Source organism: Stomoxys calcitrans, chromosome 1 (genome assembly GCF_963082655.1).
Source record: "Stomoxys calcitrans chromosome 1, idStoCalc2.1, whole genome shotgun sequence".
NCBI lineage: Eukaryota > Metazoa > Arthropoda > Insecta > Diptera > Muscidae > Stomoxys > Stomoxys calcitrans.
In genome coordinates, this window is record NC_081552.1 from 242,753,499 (window position 1) to 242,774,941 (window position 21,443).

General features: G+C 39.0%; 1 protein-coding gene across 1 annotated transcript; it reads right to left on the reverse strand.

Annotated features, from left to right (window-relative positions):
• Window positions 1-6,237: 6,237 nt before the first annotated feature.
• Window positions 6,238-20,821, reverse strand: LOC131997707 (uncharacterized). The gene is made up of 3 exons (XM_059369050.1): window positions 18,634-20,821; window positions 6,360-6,544; window positions 6,238-6,303 (listed from the first exon to the last, which is right to left on the reverse strand). The coding sequence occupies exons 1-3, from the start codon at window positions 20,819-20,821 to the stop codon at window positions 6,238-6,240; spliced, it is 2,439 nt and encodes an 812-aa protein (XP_059225033.1).
• Window positions 20,822-21,443: the final 622 nt, after the last annotated feature.

Here is a 21,443-nt window from a genome sequence, read left to right on the forward strand (position 1 = left end):
ACTTAGACGTTTTCATTCATTGTGATATGACAGGAACATGAGAAGGAAGATGCCTTATAGTTGCTACCGTTGAACCATCCAGATCGCTTTAAAAAGCCCAACAACTTACAGATATCACACCCGCTAAATCAGACAGAACCTAAAATGGAACTCCTTCTGATTGCCAGTGAGGGATACGCACATAGCAGATGTGCTATAGTCTCATCTTTGCTTCGGCAAAAGTCGTTACTACCAACCTTCGGTCTGTCAGCATGTTTTCCGATCAGACAGTGATCGTCCTGTCCTCCTGTCATGACAGGACACAATGACTGAGGCGTCTGTAATACCCACTGACAGCAAAGCGATAGACCTCTTCATGTCTGGATTAGGTCACATAATTTTGGAATGCTGATAACCCCAATGCTTGCACCGTAAAAGGTATCGATGATAGGATCTTCCTTAGCCTAAAGGCCTCAGATGTATCCTCCAAGGAGCTGCAGAATTCCACTCACAATTTATTTTGAGCCTTTCTCAGCTCGGCCTTGTATTTTCTTAGTTCAGCATTATAGACGTTCAAATCGTGTGGTGCCCTTGTGGCTTTCCCTCTCTTGAAGGCTTTTCTGCAGTCCTTCCTTAGACCAATCAGTTCTGGGGTCCACCATGGTGGTGGCTGTTTGCCACTTGGGTCATTCAGGGCATTTGTGGTTCGCTTGACCATTATGTCTATATCCTCCACAGTTTCTACTTCCTTTTCTGGTCTAAAAGGGATAGTCGTGCAGAATGTATGGCTAAATCTATCCCAACCTGCAGTATTTTCTCCAAGGCTGATAATAAAATACCCCTTAACGTTCGAAGGAATAAAGCTAGGCTCTTGAAATTTAGCAGTAGGTTGGTAGGGATTGTAAATGGGCTATATCAGTCCATGTTTTGATTTAGCTGTCATATCTTGACTTCTTGAGCCTCTAGACAGCGTAATTCTTATACGAATTGATTGAGATGTTGTATGATCTGTTTTGTTGTGACTTCCAACAACTATTGAAAATCTGGTCCAAATCTGGTCCAAATCTGTTCATAACCTGATACAGCTGCCACATAAACCGATCTCGGATCTTGACATATTGAATCTCTGGAGTGCGCAATTATTATCCCAATTGGCTGAAATTTTGCAAAAAGTCTTTTGTTTTGGCTTCTAATAATTATGCCAAGTATGGTCCATATTGGTTCCTAACCTCATATAACTCGCATATAAACCGATCTCCCGATTATACCTCTTGAGCCTATAGAGGGCGCAATTCTTGTCTGATTTGGTTGAAATTTTGTACAACGGTTTCTCCTATGACCTAAAACATGCGTGGCAAATATGGTTTAAATTCGTCTTTAAGCTGATATAGCTCCCATGTATACTGATCTCTCGACATTACTTCTTGAGCCCCTATAGGACGCAATTCGTGTCCGATTTGCCTGACATTTACCACAATGAGTTCTACTATGGTCTCCAACATCCAAACCAAGTCCGAATCAGTTCATAACCTGATATGGCTTCAATAGCATGGCATTTTTATATTCACCACCATAGTATGAAATTTTGCACAGATACATCTTATTGATGTTGGTCGTTGGGGATTCCAAATGAGACATATCGGTTCAGATTTGGATATAGCTCCCATATAAACCCAAATCCCGATTTGATATTTTGTCCCTAGAGGCCACAATTGTTATCCGATTGGGCTAAAATTTTGCATGTGGTGTCTTGTTACAACGTTCAATAACCGTGCCAAGTACGATTGAAATCGGTCTATAACTTGATAAGCTCCCATATAATCCGATCGTCCGATGTGACGCCTTGAGCCGCTGGAGGCCGAAATTTTTGTCCGATTTGACTTAAATTTTATATGTAGTGTTCTGTTACGAATTCCAACAACTGTGTCAAGTACGGTCTACCGGAAAATTAGGAGATCGGGTTATATGGGAGCTATGTCAGCAAAGCTCCCATATAACCCGAACTTCCGACTTGACATCTTGAGCCCCTGCAGTCCGTAATTTTGGCCAATTTGTCAAAAATTCTTTCTAAAATCTCTTGATTCCACGTCTGGATCCTCAGGAAGCCACAGTTTTTGTCCGATTTGGCTAAAATTTTTTCTGTTATGACTTTCAACAACTGCGACACGTACGGTCCAATTCGGTTTTTAACCTGATGTAGCCCCCATATAAAACGATCTCTCGACTGTCTCTGTTCGGTTCCCAGAAGCTTTCATTTTTGCTTGGTTTAACAGAAATTTAGTTCGAAGTGTAAAATTATGCCTTTCAACTAATTTTAGTTGTGACAATTCTTGGTGGTGGGTTTCAAAGATTCGTGGAGGGTATATAAGATTATCCCGGCCAAACTTAGCACGCTTTTATTTTTTTATACCCACCACCGAAGGATGGGGGTATATTCATTTTGTCATTCCGTTTGCAACACATCGAAATATCCATTTCCGACCCTATAAAGTATATATATTCTTGATCAGCGTAAAAATCTAAGACGATCTAGCTATGTCCGTCCGTCTGTCCGTCTGTCCGTCTGTCCGTCTGTCTGTTGAAATCACGCTACAGTCTTTAAAAATAGAGATATTGAGCTGAAATTTTGCACAGATTCTTTTTTTGTCCATAAGCAGGTTAAGTTCGAAGATGGGCTATATCGGACTATATCTTGATATAGCCCCCATATAGACCGATCCGCCGATTTAGGGTCTTAGGCCCATAAAAGCCACATTTATTATCCGATTTTGTTGAAATTTGGGACAGTGAGTTGTGTTAGGCCCTTCGACATCCTTTGTCAATTTGACTCAGATCGGTCCAGATTTGGATATAGCTGCCATATAGACCGATCCTCCGATTTAGGGTCTAAGGCCCATAAAAGCCACATTTATGGTCCAATTTCGCTGAAATTTGGGACAGTGAGTTATCTTAGGCCTTTTGACATGTTTCTTTAATTTGGTCCAGATCGGTTCAGATTTGGATATAGCTGCCATATAGACCGATCCTCCGGTTTAGGGTCTTAGGCCCACAAAAGCCACATTTATTATCCGATTTTGATGAAATTCGGAGCAGTGTATTGTGTAAGGCCCATCGACATCCTTCATTAATTTGGCTCAGATCGGTCCAGATTTGGATATAGCTGCCATATAGATCGATCCTCCGATTTATGGTGTAAGGCCCATAATAGCCACATTTATTATCCGATTTTGCTGAAATTTGGGACAGTGAGATGTGTTAGGCCCTTTGACATATCTCTTCAATTTGGTCCAGATCGGTTCAAATTTGGATATAGCTGCCATATAGACCGATTTCTTGATTTATGGTTTTGGGCCCATAAAATGCTCATTTATTGCCCGATGTCCCCGAAATTTGGAACAGTGAGTTAAGTTAAGCCCCTTGATATACTTCTGCAATATCGCACAGATCGGTCCAGATTTGGATATAGCTGCCATATAGACCGATATCTAGGTTTTAGGTTTTGGGGCCATAAAAGACGCATTTATTGTCCGATGTCCCCGAAATTTGGAACAGTGAGTTAAGTTAAGCCCCTTGACATACTTCTGCAATATCGCCCAGATCGGTTCAGATTTGAATATAGCTGCCATATAGACCGATCTCTGGATTTAAGGTTTAGGGCCCATAAAAGAGGCATTTATTGTCCGATTTCGCCGAAATTTGGGACAGTGCTTAGTGTTAGGCTCTTCGACATGTTTATGCAACTTGGCCCAAATCGGTCCAGATTTGGATATAGCTGCCATGTAGACCGATATCTCGTTTTAAAGTCTTGGCCCCATAAAAGGCGCATTTATAATCCGATATCACTGAAATTTGACACAGTGACTTATGTTCGGCTTTTCGACATCCGTGTCGTATATAGTTCAGATCGGTATGAGTTATATGAATATAAGGTATGAAATTTTCACCGAATTTTGATGAAAGGTGGTTTACATATATACCCGAGGTGGTGGGTATCCAAAGTTCGGCCCGGCCGAACTTAACGCCTTTTTACTTGTTTTCTTTCAAAGGGCATAGTTCTTCACAAATGTCGCCAGCATTAGGAGCATATAACTACCGCTGAAACAATTTTTTTTTTATGTTCTCGACAGGATTTGGATCCAGACTTTCAGTGTCATGCTAACCTCTGCGCTGCGGTGAAGTCCAATAAAAGGTGCTTTTATTATTCGAAATTTGCCGCACTGAACTAGACAAGGACATTCATTATCCGTGTCCCATATGGTTCCGATGAGTCTATATGCTTATATCTTGAGCCTATAAAAGGCGTATTTTTTAACCGATTTCCCTGAAATTAGGTACAATTAGTTTTATTCATTCCTTTCATATCTGCCGATTTAGGTCTTTAAACCGGATTCCGCTGAAATTTGGAACAGTGTATTTGTTTAGAGGAGGCCACCGTAGCGCAGAGGTTAGCATGTCCGCCTATGACGCTGAACGCCTGGGTTCGAATCCTGGCGAGAACATCATGAAAAGTTTCAGCGATGGTTATCCCCTCCTAATGCTGGCGACATTTGGGTGGTACTGTACCATTTGGTATGACAGCCATGTAAAAACTTCTCCACAAAGTGGTGTCGCACTGCGGCACGCCATTCGAATTCGACTATTAAAACTCGGCTTAAAACTTGAATCGGACATTCATTGATATGTGAGAAGTAAGTTTACCCCTGTTCCTTAATAGAATGGCCATAGACAAATTTGCATTTGCATTGTGTTTATTTAGAACAACTTTGAGATAGTCAGCAACTTTATCTACATCGACATCGCCTTAAACGAAACAAATGACACCAGCTTTGAAATAAAATGAATATGATGATAATATTGGCTAACAGATGGTACGTTGAGCAAGCAGCTGAGGAGCAAAGCCACCAGAAAGACGAAAACACACTATACAAGATAAAGATACCTCCTGTACTGTTGTATGGCTCCGGATCATGGTTACTTGCGAAAGCAAATGAAAGGGACTTGGAGTGTTTGTGAGCAAAATACTTCGTTAAATGTATAGAGCAGCCTGCGTTAATGGAGAATATAGTCGTCCTCTGAACCACGAGCTCTATGACCTGTATGACGACGATAGCATAGTTATACGCATAAAAATACAACGGTTGCGTTGGCTAGGTCATGTTGTCAGAATGGATGAAGAAGCTCCAGAAAAGAAGTTTTTTGAAGGCGACCATAAAAGGGAGGGGGAAAGAGCAAAACTCCGATGGAGTGACCAAGTGGAGAGCGACATCTTGAAACTGGGTGTCTAAGATTGGAGAAGATAAGTAGAAAATCGAAGAGCTTGGACAACTATTATACGTTCGGCTGGGGGAATAAATATTCTGTAGTGGCCATTAAAAAAAGTAGAGTTGGATTAAATACCTTGACATCCTAGTCAATTCCGCTGCAGATCGGACCGTATTGAGACATAGCTGCTACATAGACCGATCTTCCGTTTTAGGGTCTAAATTTCAAAAAGTGGAATTATTAGCTGGAGATTGAAACTGTGACTTGTATATTTTATCTCTTTGGCGAGTTAGGATTTAAATTTAAGTGTCTGTTCTCTGACACTATTGTAGGAAATACATGACATTAGCCTTAATCTTTTTCATCCAGATAACATATGTTGTCAAATCATTAAATCTTTAATTCTAAGCATTTTCAAATATGTCCGCCTAATATTGGAGAATCCCCCAATGACATGACATTTACAGACACACAAACAATAAGCATTGAATAAATGGGAAAATAAATTTTTCGTATCTTGAACTCTATAAAAAAGGCCACCCTAAGTTCAGACCACTGCGATGGGCGGAAAACCAGCCAAAAGCAGAAGAATCAATATTTAATTTATAATTAACTTTGTCAATGTGAACGAAGGCGCACCACCTACATCTACAACACTCTAAGGGAAAATTTATTTAAAAGTGAATTTAAAAGTGAAGTGCCACACGCTCTTTGTGGATTGTGGCATTTTGTGTGTTGGAGTGTTTGCCAAAGACGAAGTCTGTATTTACCTTGGGGTTGTTTTCCAATTCGTAGTACGTGCACCATTTTCCCATTCAATGAATACTTGGGCCATCGCACTCCACTAGATGCGGAGTGTCGTCGTTTTAACCAATTTATTGGATGGGTCGGGGTTTTGCCATCAGGCAAATTTACACACAACGATACCGAGGGCACAGAGACGTTGAGAATTGCTACTTTCGGGACTGATGGCGTCTGACTAAATTGGTGGATGTTTTACTTTACATTTAGCCTCAACTCAGGGCTAACATTAACCGCATCCAACCAACGCACATCATGCCGCTGTTGACGGGAGGATTTACAAGAGCTTTAAAAGTTCACCACTATGGGCAATTAACGTGAGCATAGAATAACATTTGCTTTGATCCTTTGGGTAAACACCACCCAACAAACCACTCCTCCCAATACAGCCTCCCTGAATATTTCAATGCCGTGTGTGCGTTTTGATGATGGTGGTGTTTCATCTTTATGTGGCCTTGTATTTGCTTGACAAAGTCAAGGGAGGGCATTATTGCTGTTTTTCCTAAAAAGTGGTAAAAACTTTCTTTTATTTGAGTTTCAAGTGGCATTTTCCATTTGCCATTGTTTGAATTACTTTGAAATGTTGTTGGAATAATTAATTAGCACTGAAAGTAAAACGGGAGGATGCTCTGCCATTTTTGTAATGAGAGATTTTCATCACATATATATAATTTTTGACCAAAGGATTTATTTTTTAAATGATTAAAAATTGATTAATTTTTTTTTAACTATCCACGAAAAATATTATATGCCAAAAAATTATAAGAAAATTTTTTAAATATTTTGAGGACATTTGAAATTTGAAGAAGCATACTTGGATTTGGATACGTACTTGAACAAATTAAATAAAACGTATATTTCTATACCCACCACCATAGAATGGGGGTATACTAATCTAGTCATTCCGTTTGTAACATTCGTCTAAGATCCCATAAAGTATATATATATACTTGATCGGCTCGAAGTTCTGTGTCGATCTAGCCATGTCCGTCCGTCTGTCGAAATCACGATAGCGGTCGCACGCGTAAAGCTAGCCGCTTGAAATTTTGCACAGGTACTTAATATTGACGCAAGTCGTTAGGGATTGCAATGGGCCATATCGGTTCGGATTTAGATATAGCTCCCACATAATCCGATCTCCCGATTTGACTTTTTTAGCTTTGGCTGAAATTTTTCACGCTGTGTTCTTTTGCGACTTCCAGCAACTGTGCCAAGCAGGGTCCAAATCGGTCTATAACCTAATATAGCTCCCATATAAACCGATCTCCCGATTTAACTTCTTGAGCCCCTGTAAGCTACAATTGTTGTTTGTTTTGACTGAAATTTTGCAATTTGTATTCTACTATAATATCCAACAACTGTCAAGTACGGTCCAAATCGGTCTATAACCTGGTATAGCTCCCATATAAACCGATCTCCCGATTTGTCTTCTTGAGCCCCTGGATGCCGCAATTTTTGTCCAATTTTGATGAAATTTCGCAAGTAGTGTTCTGTGAAGACTTTCAACAACTGTGCCAAGCAGGGTCCAAATCGGTCTATAACCTGGTATAGCTCCCATATAAACCGATATCCCGATTTGACTTCTTGAGCCCAAGGTTGCCGCAATTTCTGTCTGATTTGCCTGAAATTCCATAAGTAGTGTTCTGTCATGACTTCCAATAACTGTGCCAAGCAGGGTCCAAATCGGTCTATAACCTGAAATAGCTCCCATATAAACCGATATCCCGATTTGACTTTTATAAGCCGCAATTTTTTTCGATTTGGCTGAAATTTTGCAAGTAGTGTCAAATACGGTCAAAGGGCGGTCTGTAACCTGATATAGCTCCCATATAAACCGATCTCCCGATTTGACTTCTTGCGTCCCTGGAAGCCACAAATTTCGTCCGATTTGGCAAAAATTTTGCACATAGTGTTCTCTTATGACTTACAACAACTGTGTGAAGTATGGTTCAAATTGGTCGATAACCTGATATAGCTCCCATATAAACCGGTTTCCCGGTTTTACATCTTCGTTCTGAGTCGATCTAGCCATGTCCGTCCGTCCGTCTGTCGATATCACGATAGCGGTCGAACCCGTAAAGCTAGCCGCTTGAAATTTTGCACAGATTCTCCTTATTGATGTTGGTTGTTGGGGAATGCAAATGGGCCATATCGGTTCAGAAGTGAATATAGCTCCCGTATTTTTTTCTATGGATGATCAGACGTTCACTGACCCGGTTGATAACCCGATATCACGATAGCGGTCGAAACCGTAAAAGCTAGCCGCTGGAAATTTTGCACAGATTCTCTTTATTGATGTTGGTTGTTGGGGATTGCAAATGGGCCATATCGGTTCAGATGTAAATATTGCTCCCATTTTATTTTCTAAGAATGATCAAACGTTCACTGACCCGGTTGATAAGGCTAACTTGTTGGCTGATATATTTGCAGGGAACTCTTCCCTGCCGGATAGCAATCAACCATTGCCCTCAATCGAAAATGTATCTGGCGTCACACCCCAAATATTTTTACGAACTCGTGGAGTTAAAAGGGTTCTTGAGAATCTAGACGTAAATAAATCCCCGGGCCCGGATAGCATATCAACACTTGCCTTACGCAAGTGTTTTTCGACTCTCGCTCGTCCATTACGCAACCTTTCAACCTTGCCTACCCACCCAAGAAGGGTGAGGCACACAACCCTGCGCTCTCTCCAAGATCATGGAGGGCATGGTTAATCACCATCTTGTGAGGTATTTAGAGTTTAATGGCCTTCTTAGCGACCAGTATGGGTTCCGCAGAAATCGTTCTACGGGCGACCTCATGGCACTTCTGTCGGAACATTGGAGTAGCTCAATCCACCAGTTTGGTGAATGTAACGTTGTGACTCTGGATATCTCAAAGGGATTTGATAGAGTCTGGCACGGTGCACTACTATCAAATCTTGTCGCATTTGGTGTCGGCCTCATGGTACTTCTGTCGGAACGTTGGAGTCGCTCAATCAACCAGTTTGGGGAGAGTAAGGTGGTGGGTCTGGATATCTCCAAGGCATTTGATAGAGTCTGGTACGGCGCACTACTATCAAATATTGTCGCATTTGGTGTCGGTAATGGCTTCGTTCGATTTATTTCGAGCTTTCTCCGAGATCGCACTATTGGAGTCGTTATAGATGGGTTCTCATCCAAAGAGCATAAATTGACCGCAGGTATACCCCTGGGCTCTGTTCTTTCTCCTTCTCTCTTTCTTATTTTCATCAACGTTTAACGGTCAGACATCGAATCTGATCTACTCATTTGCGGATGACAGTAATCTCTGTCATTCGTACTCATTCGACAATAGGCCGAGTCTTCGAGAGATTGAGGACAAGAGGCGGGTTATGGACGATACACTCTGCCAGGATTTGCTGTCCATTTCTGATTGGGGTCGAATGGATCGAGTAGATTTTAATGCACGGAAGACTCAGTGTCACACAAACGATTCGCTGACCCATTACGATCATCTTTGTCTATCAATGGTGTAGGTGTTGAGCAATCGGAAGGTCTTGATGTTCTGGGCATGAAAATACAAAGTGATGTCCGTTGGGCTAAACATGTATTTAAAGTGTCGAAAGAAGCATTCAAGTGTTTAGGCTTCCTTAAACGGTGTAAGAATTACTTCACTCCATCTGATCTTCTTAACATCTACACCACTTTCATAAGACCGAAAATGGAGTACAACTCACATGTATGGGCTGGAGCTTCAAAATCATCCCAGGAGTTACTGGACCGTGTACAGAGGAGAGCGATGGCGTTGATTGAGTACAGTGGGGTATCAAACTCGATTGCCTCCCTTCATTATCGTCGCAATGTGGGTTGCTTGGCGCTGTTCTATCGGTGTGTGTTCGTCTGATATTCGTCTTCCTATTCTTGATGTAAGGATGTATGTCAGGGATACTAGACATTCCAGGAACTCACACCCGTTTGTAATTGATTAGCCAGCGGATCGCACAATGCATTATAGAGAGAATTCTTATTTCGCCCAAGTCGTTCGTATGTGGCATCGACTTCCGGCTAATGTTTTTCCCACCCACTTTGATATCCAAAGATTTAAGACAAATATCAATAAGCACTACATCCTTTCCCCCCCTCCAATTCCTAATTTCCTCTCGCCAACGCAATGCACTGCATTCATAGCTCACATCCCCTGCGTGTTGGCTGACAGAAAAAAAAATATATAAACCGATCTCCCGATTTGATTTCTTGAGCCCCTGGAAGACGCAGTATTTGTCCGATTTGGACGAAATTTTGCATGTAATGTTCCGTTAGGACTTGTGCCAAGTACGGTCCAAATCGGTTTATAACCTGATGTAGCTCCCATATAAACCGATATCCCGATTTGACTTCTTGAGCCACTGGAAGCCACTAATTTCGTCCGATTTGGCTGAAATTTTGCATGTAGTGTTCTCTTATGACTTCCAACAACTGTGTCAAATACGGTTTAAATCGGTCTATAGCCTGAAATAGCTACCCTATCAATCGATCTCCCGATTTGACTTTTTGGTCCCCTGGAAGTCACAAATTTCGTCCGATTTGGCTAAAATTTTGCACATAGTGTTCTCTTATGACTTACAACGACTTTGTGAAGTACGGTTCAATTGGTCGATAACCTGATATAGCTCCCATATAAGCCGATCTCCCGATTTGACTTCTTTAGCCCCTGAAAGCCACAAATTTCGTCCGATTTGGCTAAAATTTTGCACATAGTGTTTCTTAGGACTTACAATAACTGTGTGAAGTACGGTTCAAATTGGTCGATAACCTGATATAGCTCCCATATAAACCGATTTCCCGGTTTTACATCTTGAGCTCTTACTAGCCGCAGTATTTTCCGATTTGGCTGAAATTTAGCATGTGGTGTTCTGAGACGACATCCAACAACTGAGCCAAGTATGGCCAAAATCAGTCCATAGCTTCCATGTAAACCGGTCTCTCGATCATCGTTGTTGGGTTCCAAGAAGTTTTAATGTTTTCTAGTTTGACAGAAGTTTTGTATCTAGAATAAAATTATACCCTTCAACTAAATTATGTTTGTATAAATTTTTAGCATACTTCATGTTGGTGGGTTCCCAAGATTCGGCGCGGCCGAGCATAGCACGCTTTTACTTGTTTTTATTGGTTTTTCCAGTTTTTCTTTATAAAATCGTCAACATGTTAAAGAAAATCTTATGAAACACCTTGGATATGTTTCGAAAAAACCAAAACTCCGATGGTGTAACCAAGTGGGGAGAGACATGTCAATCTGCACTGGAAAAATTTTTGTCCTTATGCTAAAGATGTTTCTAAGGAAACATTCCCTTTGGTTAAAAATATTTTCCTTCATTATTTTAAATGATAGGTGATTAAATTTTCGACTTTGTGAAGTTGCGTCTTGTTTTCATTGCAAAAACCCTACCAATAACGAAAAAAATCTTAAATTTTCGGTTAACCTTCTTTTAGTGTGGGTATCAGAGATTGGAAAAGAAGCGCAGAAAATCGAGGCGCATGGAAATCTATTCACCGTTCGGTTAGAGGAATAAATTTGCTATAATGGCCAATTGAAGTAAAGAAAAGGTTCATATTTACTTCACCAATTATAAGCTCTTCAAACTTCAAATGAAACTGAAGCCTTAAAGACAACAGTTAATAATGGCGCCAAAGATGTTCTTCTAATGCCATGCACTCCTTCCACTTCATCAAGACTAGGCGCCTCCTCCTTGGTTGTCAAGCAAGCAATAGATTGCTCACATTTCCACTGGTTCGACACTTCTTTATAAAACGAAACTTCCCCCTTTTAACACAACATCAGCCAACAAAGGGATGAAACATCAACACTAAAGACTAATGAAGATTTTTATGCGTTTCAGTCGAATCCGATTACAATTCTTGGGAAGCAAGTCTATTTGCCTATTTGATAGTTGCTCAAATGCATCTCAGAAACGGGGAAACATTCAAAAACTACAAGAAAAAGTAAATATTTTGTTTATACGATGGATTTTTAAGCAGCAGACGGACACAGCAGCTACAAATGCTGCGCCCACTGCCTTGCGCCAACTGTATAGTGAATGATTTCAACCCAAATGCCAGCAACAGAGCAAGGTTAGTTATACAAAAAGAAAAAAAGGATTAAATTACTTATTTTCCCCCTAACTTTAAATGCAACAAAAAAGGGGGACTCCATAAGTCAATAAATTTGGTATTCATTGGGTTAATTTGGAGTGGGGAAAAATATTTTGACTTTTTGTGATTAGTTGGTAATTTAGTTTAAATTTCCTCAAATAAACAGAGGCATTGATTTAGCTATATGTAAAAACGTTCCGGATAATGTTGTGTACACGTGGGCTGGGAATAAAAACATAATGGGAAATTTATACTCTCCTCCATAGGATGAGGGTATACTAATTTCGTCATTCCGTTGGTAATACATCGAAATATTGATCTGAGACTCAACAAGTACATATATTCTTGATTTTCTTGAAATTTCAAGTCGATGTGGCCATGCCCGCCCGTCGGTCCATCTGTCTGTCTGTTAAAAGAAGCTAAAGGAAAAATGCTACACCCAGAGAAACGTTGATACCAAACGTGCTCAGTTCATTACCATACGGTATTGACAGTAAAGCACCATCGTATGGTAATAAAGTAATACCGCAGGGTATGGATGAAATGTAAAAGAATTAGTACCGATTGGTACTAGCCTTATTACCGAACTGGTGTTAGTTTTAATACCAATCTGTTACTGGTTTAAGTACCAAACCGTTATTAAATATTCCACCCCATAATGGACTAAAATAAAATAATCTTTGAAAATATTTTTAATCTAATTTTATTTCGATTATTTATGTTAATAGTTAAAACTAAATAATAACAAACAAGTAAAAAGGCGTTAAGTTCGGCCTGGCCGAACTTTGGATACCCACCACCTCGGGTATATATCTAAACCACCTTTCGTCAAAATCCGGTAAAAAATGCATACATTATGCCCCTATAGCAGCTTTATCGAAATATGTTTCAATTATGTATAACAAAATGTTGGTCTTTTTAGTAGCTTTATCTAAAAATAAACCGATCTGAAGCATACACGACACGGATGTCGAAAAGCCTGACATAAGTGCGTCTTTTATGAGGCCAAAACTTTAAATCGAGATATCGGTCTATATGGCAGCTATATCCAAATCTGGACCGATTTGAGCCATGTTGCAGAAAAATGTCGAAGAGCCTAACACAACTCACTGTCCCAAATTTCGGCGAAATCGGACAATAAATGCGCCATTTATGGGCCCAAGACCTTAAATCGAGAGTTCGGCCTATATGGCAGCTGGATTTAAATTTGAACCGATCTGGGCCAAATTACAGAAAGATGTGAAAAAGCCTAACACAACTCACTGTCCCAAATTTCGGCGAAATCGGGCAATAAATGCGCCATTTATGGGCCCAAGACCTTAAATCGAGAGATCGGTCTATATAGCAGCTATATCCAAATTTGGACCGATCTATGCCATATTGCAGAAGTACGTCGAGGGGCTTAACTTAACTCACTCTCCCAAATTTCAGCAAAATCGGAAAATAAATGCGCCTTTTATGGGTCCAAAACCTTAAATCGAGAGGTCGGGCTATATGACAGCTCTATCCACATCTGGACCGATTTGGGCCAAGTTGCAGAAAAATGTCGAAGAGCCTAAAACAACTCACTGTCACAAATTTTGGCAGAATCGGACAATAAATGCGCCTTTTATTGGCCAGAAACCTTATATCGAGAGATCGGTCAATATGGCAGCTATATCTTATTCTGGGCCGATCTGGGCTAAATTGATGACAGATGTCGAAGGTCCTAACACAACTCACTGTCCCAAATTTCAGCAAAATCGGCTAATAAATCTGGCTTTTATGGGCCTAAGATCCTAAATCGGCGGATCGGTTTATATGGGGGCTATATCAAGATATAGTCCGATATAGCCCACCTTTGAACTGCTTATGTACCAAAAAAGAATCTGTGCGAAGTTTCAGCAAATTAAGTAACTCCATGACCAACCTCAATTCTTTGTATTCAGCAATTGATTCCATATCCATTTATTCCCAGAAGTGGTTGTCATATTTATAAACCAGAGGTGCACAGAATACTCATACTATGAGACTTAAAGTGAGCATCAGCGTAAAGAAAGTTTTAATTTTGTGCACTCCTGGTATACACCAACACAGCATCGTTTTCCACTCAGGACACTTTACCATGTTTTTGATATAGTTAACGTCCTTAGAGTTTCTAAATAGTATTTGCATTCACCGCTGTCGAGTATTTGAAAACGTTTTTACACCAATTCTTGAAAGTCTTCTTCCTCTGGTATTAAATTGATACCAAATGGTATTAAAAATATTTACCAATAGAGCTTAAATTGGCAAAGTGCAAAATTTTCTTAGGTGCTTGAAATTTTGCACAAATCCATCCTGATCGGTCTATATTAGGAAATAATTACCAAAAATAATAACCAATATTTTGGTTCTACAAAATTGAACAGTGACTTGTACTTATTGAACCACTCAATGTTCGTGCCGAAATTGGTCCAAATGCTATGTTGGTGTAAATTATGAATTTTTCACCGGATTATGATGAAAGGTGTTTTATGTTCGGCCCGGCCGAACTTAACGCCTTTTTACTTGTTTCGTAAATAGTTAATATTTAATTTTTGATTTTTGCTGCTACATTTGCATACCGTTTGAAGTCCAATGAATTTGTAAATATTCAATTTCTGGGAATCATACCAAATAACCACCTCTAATATGGTTCTGGTTGCTGGCGGCCACAGCATTTCATGAATCATAAATTTTTAACGGCTGCGCCATAAGTGTGCCAGTCTGTCTACTCAAGGAAATGCTTTACAGCAGTCAGTCGTTGAGATAACTATAGTTTTGGTCTTTCGTGTTCCTAAGGTGAGTGAAAATGCCCATGATCATGGACAATCAACGCATACTTGTTGCTGGCTCGCAATCGATCACTTGACTTGTTTAGATATTCGAGCATGGATGGATGGCTGGATGGATGACTTTTATTGATTTCCACTTATTCGGTCGTTTCGTCGTTCATTGAACGTGGATTTACAAGAATTATTGTTTGTATGGAAAAATGTCTGGTGGGAAATGAAGATAATTGGCTGGTTGTACTCTAGCAGCCAACTATTTAGAAGGTAAACATCTGCATTTGCTTTGCCGATTTCACACATCTCAATATTTAAAGATTGTCTGAGTTTTTCTTTTGAATTCGAATACGAATTTTTATGAATGATTTGAAAATGCCCATGGCTTAGGAATACTTTGAGTTGCTTGTAAAGGGTGATTTTTTTGAGGTTAGGATTTTCATGCATTAGTATTTGACAGATCACGTGGGATTTCAGACATGGTGTCAAAGAGAAAGATGCTCAGTATGCTTTGACATTTCATCATGAATAGACTTACTAACGAGCAACGCTTGCAAATCATTGAATTTTATTACCAAAATCAGTGTTCGGTTCGAAATGTGTTCAAATTTTGACAAATTTTGTTCAGCGATGAGGCTCATTTCTGGTTGAATGGCTACGTAAATAAGCAAAATTGCCGCATTTGGAGTGAAGAGCAACCAGAAGCCGTTCAAGAACTGCCCATGCATCCCGAAAAATGCACTGTTTGGTGTGGTTTGTACGCTGGTGGAATCATTGGACCGTATTTTTTCGAAGATGCTGTTGGACGCAACGTTACGGTGAATGAACACATTTCGAACCGAACACTGATTTTGGTAATAAAATTCAATGATTTGCAAGCGTTGCTCGTTAGTAAGTCTATTCATGATGAAATGTCAAAGCATACTGAGCATCTTTCTCTTTGACACCATGTCTGAAATCCCACGTGATCTGTCAAATACTAATGCATGAAAATCCTAACCTCAAAAAAAACACCCTTTAGAATTAAATCACCACATCATCATCCGTTGTCAGTCAGACATTATGTCGACAATATATTCCAAGAACTATTAAAAGGTGGAAGGTGTTTGGAGTCTCTAATCAGTTCCTTGGATGCGTTTTTTATGAGTATCAAGAGAATGAAATGTAAATTATTTCCCTTCAAAACAAGAAGAAATTACTAATATCGTTTGTATTTTCTTCTTCGATTCGTTCGAAATTCATATGTAAACTGTGGGTCTATAATTTGTTAAAAATTTACGTTTTTGGTTTCCTATAAATTGGTTAATTACACTGCAAAATTATGTAAACATTTTTCACTTTTTTTTTGTTGATTTGAAGGCAAAATACAAAAGAATACAAAACAATGACGGAGGGATTAACCGCTAAATGGTTGGGAGGACGGACGGACGTTTTCATTGATTCCAATAGTTTTATGATATTTTTGGTTTATGGTGTTTTATTTCTTTTCTCTTGTATTTGGTTGGCCTCGTTATTTCTGGAAAACTCACACATAAACTCTTCCTCTTTAGACAAGTTTGAATGTTTGGGTGCCAATACATTTTTTATCGTCATTGAGATTTGTTTATTATAAAAAATAACATTGAAATCATGCCAATGAATCAAAGGAATGTTATCCAATCATTGATATATGATTCAATATCATAGATTGATTAAAGTTCAAAACATATGAAATAATTTTCATTGATAAGCTTCATATAAAATAATGGCTCAATTTTTTTGCAAATATTAGAATTTTCTAAACATTTTTATACCCACCACTGTAGGATAGGGGGTATATTCATTTAGTCATTCCATTTAAAACACATCGAAATATCAATTTTCGATCCTACAAAGTATATATATTTCAGGTGATCGTAAAATTCTAAAACGATTTATCGATGTCCATGTGTCTGTCCGTCTATCTGTCTGTCCGTCCGTCTTTTGTAGTCACTTTACAGCCTTCAAAAATTTAAATATTGAGCAGAAATTTGGCACAGTTACGTCTTTTTGATGCACGCTGGTTAAGTTCTTGAACGGGCCAAATCGGACCATATTTGGATATAGCTGCTATATAGACCGATTTTCCGATAAAGGGTCTAATGCCCCTACTTGCTTTATTTTTCATCCGATTTTGCTGAAATTTGACATTGTGAGTAGTTTTGAGCTTCCCGGCATCTGACCCAAATATGGTCCATATCGGACTATATTTATATATAACTGCCATATATGCCGATCTGCCGATAAGGGGTCTGAAGCCCATAAAAGCTTTATTTATTACCCGATTTCGCTGACATTTTAAACAGAGGGTTATCTTAAGCATGGTACAGATGGTACAGATCGGATTATATTTAGATATAGCTGCCATATAGACCGATCTTCCGATAAAAAGTCAGAAGACCATAAAAGCTTTATTTTTTTTTTAAATTGAAATTCGATTTTGCTGAAATTTGGAACAGTGCGCATTTTTAAGCCTCCCGACATCTGACCTAAATATGGATTAGATCGGTCTATATTTGCCATATAGACCGATCTTCCAATAAAGGGTCTGAAGCCCATAAAAGCTTTATATATTACCCGATTTCGCTGAAATTTAAAACAGTGAGTAGTTTTAGGCCACCCGCCATCTGACTCAAATAGGGTAGAGATCGGACATTATCTGAAACCGATAAAGGGTCTGAAGCTCATAAAAGCTTTATGTATTACCTGATTTCATTAATATTTTAAATAGTGAGTTGTTTTAAGCCTCCCAACAACCAACCCAAATATGAGTCAGATCAGACTACATAGATATAGCTGCCATATGGACCGATCTTCCAATTTAGGGCATTGACTATCCGATTTCGTTGAAATTTGATGCAGTGACTTATGTTAGGCTTTTCGACATCCGTGTCCTATGTGGTTTAGATCAGTTTGTATTTGAATATAGCTGTCAAAAAGACCAATATTTTGTGTTACAAAATTGAACAGTGACTTGTATTTATAAGACCTTTGAATGTCCGTGCCGAATTTGTTTGTTTTGTTTGTTTGTTTGTTTATTGATACCAGACATCACAAGATAAAAATCTTATAAGTGACGATGCCGGTTTAAGGAATGGATTACATCGAATATGTGTTAAGAAAAATATAAATAAAAAAGTAATTATATTATAAAATTTATCATTAGAGAATTTTTTTAGGAATTATACTTTAAATATAGTGTTTGAAGATTGTTTTCTTGAAAAGAGTAGCATTACTTATGGTTTGGATGTTGGATGGCAAATTGTTCCAAAGACGAATACTGTTGATTAAAAATTGTTTTTCAGAGTTTGAGGTTCGGAAGCGTGGTAGAATGATTTTTAGTCCTCTGCCAGATCGAGCAAAATGGAGATGATCATAAAGATATTTTGGCTGCTTAAGATAGATTATTTTTTGCAGTAAAATAACGCATTTCGCTTTGAGGAGGTTTTCGAAACTAATGTCGAATATTTTGTGGGCGAATTGAGAAATTCGGTCTCTCCTTTTCTTATTAAATATGTAGCGAGCAATGTTATTATAGCTTACTTTTAGTTTGTTGAAGTCTCTCGAATCACAATTTGCGAAAATTTCACATCCATAAAGTAGAGTAGGTATAAGGTAAGATTTCGCTAAAAGCATACGTACTTGAAAAGGTGTAGAAGTCCGCACAGACCACAAACTTCGCAGCATTCCTTGAACTTTACCAACAGCTTTGTTTATATGATTAGTCCAAGTCAGTTTGGAATTGAATATTACACCAAGGTTGCAGGATGTATCAACAGTTTCTATTACCGAGTTGTTCAAAGTAGCTCTTACAGGAGGAATCTGGGTGGTTGATCGTTTTAAAATTTTCATCAGTTTAGTTTTTGACGGATTTAGACAGAGACTATTTTTACTCGCCCAGTTCTGGATTTCATTCAGATCGCAATTAATATTATTTATACATGATTGTACGCAATTTGGTTTAGCGCTGGAGAAAAGCTGAACATCGTCAGCGTACATTTGCACATTACAATGCATTGGAATATCAGGTAGATCATTTATGTATACAGAAAAAAGTAAGGGACCAAGGATAGAGCCCTGCGGAACACCTCTAGGTACATCAAGTGCCGCAGATGTTGTATCACCGACATTGACGGATTGACGGCGTCCGGTAATGTATGATGAAATCAGTTTACAGGCCGGTTTGGAGAAAAAGAAAAGTCTGTCAAGCTTCGAGATAAGAATATCATGGTTCACTGTGTCAAAGGCTTTACTGTGGTCCAGTAAAACCAGAAATGATACCATATTATTATCCATATTTTGTCTCAATTCTTCCACAACGTCAATTAATACAGTAGAGCAGTTTCTTTTTGTTCGAAAACCAGATTGTCTATCATTCAAAAGACCTCTGAAACTCAGGAAGGCATCTATTTGAGTATTTATAATACGTTCCAAAGCTTTAGAGAAAAACGGCAGGATAGCAATCGGACGGAACTCTGAATTCTGTTTGGGTATCGGTATAGTTTTTGCCAATTTCCAGTCTGTTGGGAACGTTGACTTTGTAAGAATGTTGTTATAAATGTGTGTGACAAATGGAAGTATTTTCGGCAGTACCAATTTGGCAAATCTAGGATGTATGCCATCAGATCCCATTGCGTCAGACTTTATGGTTGCAAAACTTTGTAAGACTTCTTCGGGACTAACACATCTAAACGAGAATGTGTCTTCAATCTGTGCTGTAGAAATATTAGAATAAGTGTTTGTGCCAGGGTCCACAGTATTTATTTTCAAAAAGTTTTCATTTATCTCATCTAGGTCAGAGATAGAAAGACAATCAGTGTTGGTATTGGATTTCGATCCAATTCCGATGTTCCTTATTTCTTTCCATTTTCGCTTACTATCAATTGCATTTTCGAATTTCCTTTTATAGTACTGCTTTTTGGACTCGTTAGTCTTTTTGAGCACATCTCTTCTAGCGGATTTAAACGTGTCATACAATGTAGGCAGTCTATAACGTTTCCATCTTTTATATGCCAAATTTCGAACGCTGATCAAGTGCTTGATTTCAGGAGTAAACCATGGCTGTTGTTTTCTGTTAGTATAAATGACTTTGACAGGAACGCATGTGTCGTAAATTGAGCAAAGGTTATGATTTAGGAAGGAAACTTGTTCGTCAACACCTTCCATATAGAAAATCTCTTCCCAAGGTACTTCATCTAAACTTTGATGCAGAAGTGGCCAGTCAATGTTTTTGAAGTCGCGATATGTCGATGTACAAACAGTGGGATTAATTTCGAAGTGGTATGTGACGAAAAGCAAATCATGCTTGGAGAAAGCGGGGGCATCTAGCTGATTGTAGAGAGATATTTTGGACAAATGGCTGACAAAGAACATATCTAGCAGACTCGCGTTACTTCTTGTGAAGTGAGTTGGTGCGGAATCATTCACAGGAAGTAGCCCTAGGGTTTGCATTGAGTCGGCAAGACAGCGCTCAACAAGCAAGTTGCTATTAAAATCACCAGCTACGATTATATTGTCGTACTCGATGGAAATTATATCAATAGTTTCTATTAATTCTTCAAAATCTATTGATGAATTTGGTCTGTAGACGCAACCCAGCAGTAATCTTTTCTTGTCATCAGATAAAAGTTCCAGAAATAAGTATTCAATGCGGGAAGAGCGGTTTGACATACATTTGAGAGAGCAGCTTAAACCATGTTTGATATATATAGCTACCCCGCCGCCATGAGTATGACGATCCGCTCTAAACAGTTTGTATCCCGTAACATGAAAAATGCTGCTATCGATTTCAGGATGAAACCACGTTTCAGATATACAAATGGCGTCGATGTCGGAGTTAATAAATGTATCGCGAAACTCATCCATTTTGTTATTAAGATTTGAGTGCATAAGTGCATAAGTGCATAAGTTATCCAGTTGTCATCAAATTTTGACGAAAGGGGCCTTACATATATACCCGAGGTGGTGGGTATCCCAATTTCCACCCGGCCGAACTTATTTATACCCTCCACCGCAAGATGGGGGTATACTAATTTCGTCATTCTGTTTGTAACTACTCGAAATATTCGTCTGAGACCCTATAAAGTACATAAATTCTGGATCGTCGTGACATTTTATGTCGATCTGGCTATGTCTGTCCGTCTGTCCGTCCGTCCGTCCGACTGTCTATCCGTCCGTCCGTCTGTCTGTTGAAAGCACGCTAACTTTCGAAAGAGTAAAGCTAACCGCTTGAAATTTTGCCCAAATACTTCTTATTAGTGTAGGTCGGTTGGGATTGTAAATGGGCCATATCGGTCCATGTTTTGATATAGCTGCCATATAAACCGATCTTGGGTCTTGACTTCTTCAGCCCCTAGAGGGCGCAATTCTTATCTGATTTGAATAAATTTTTGCACGAAGTATTTTGTTATGATATCCAACAACTGTGCCAAGTATGGTTCAAATCGGTTCATAACTTGATATAGCTGTCTTATAAACCGATCTGGGG

Coding starts and splice junctions, on each gene's coding strand:
- LOC131997707 (XM_059369050.1), bottom strand. CDS start 20,821: ATGGATGAGTTTCGCGATACATTTATTAACTCCGACATCGACGCCATT. Junction 6,545..18,633: donor AGTTCAAGGAATGCTGCGAA/GTTTGTGGTCTG, acceptor ACCACTTTTTAG/GAAAAACAGCAATAATGCCC. Junction 6,304..6,359: donor AAATGTTATTCTATGCTCAC/GTTAATTGCCCA, acceptor TCCCGTCAACAG/CGGCATGATGTGCGTTGGTT.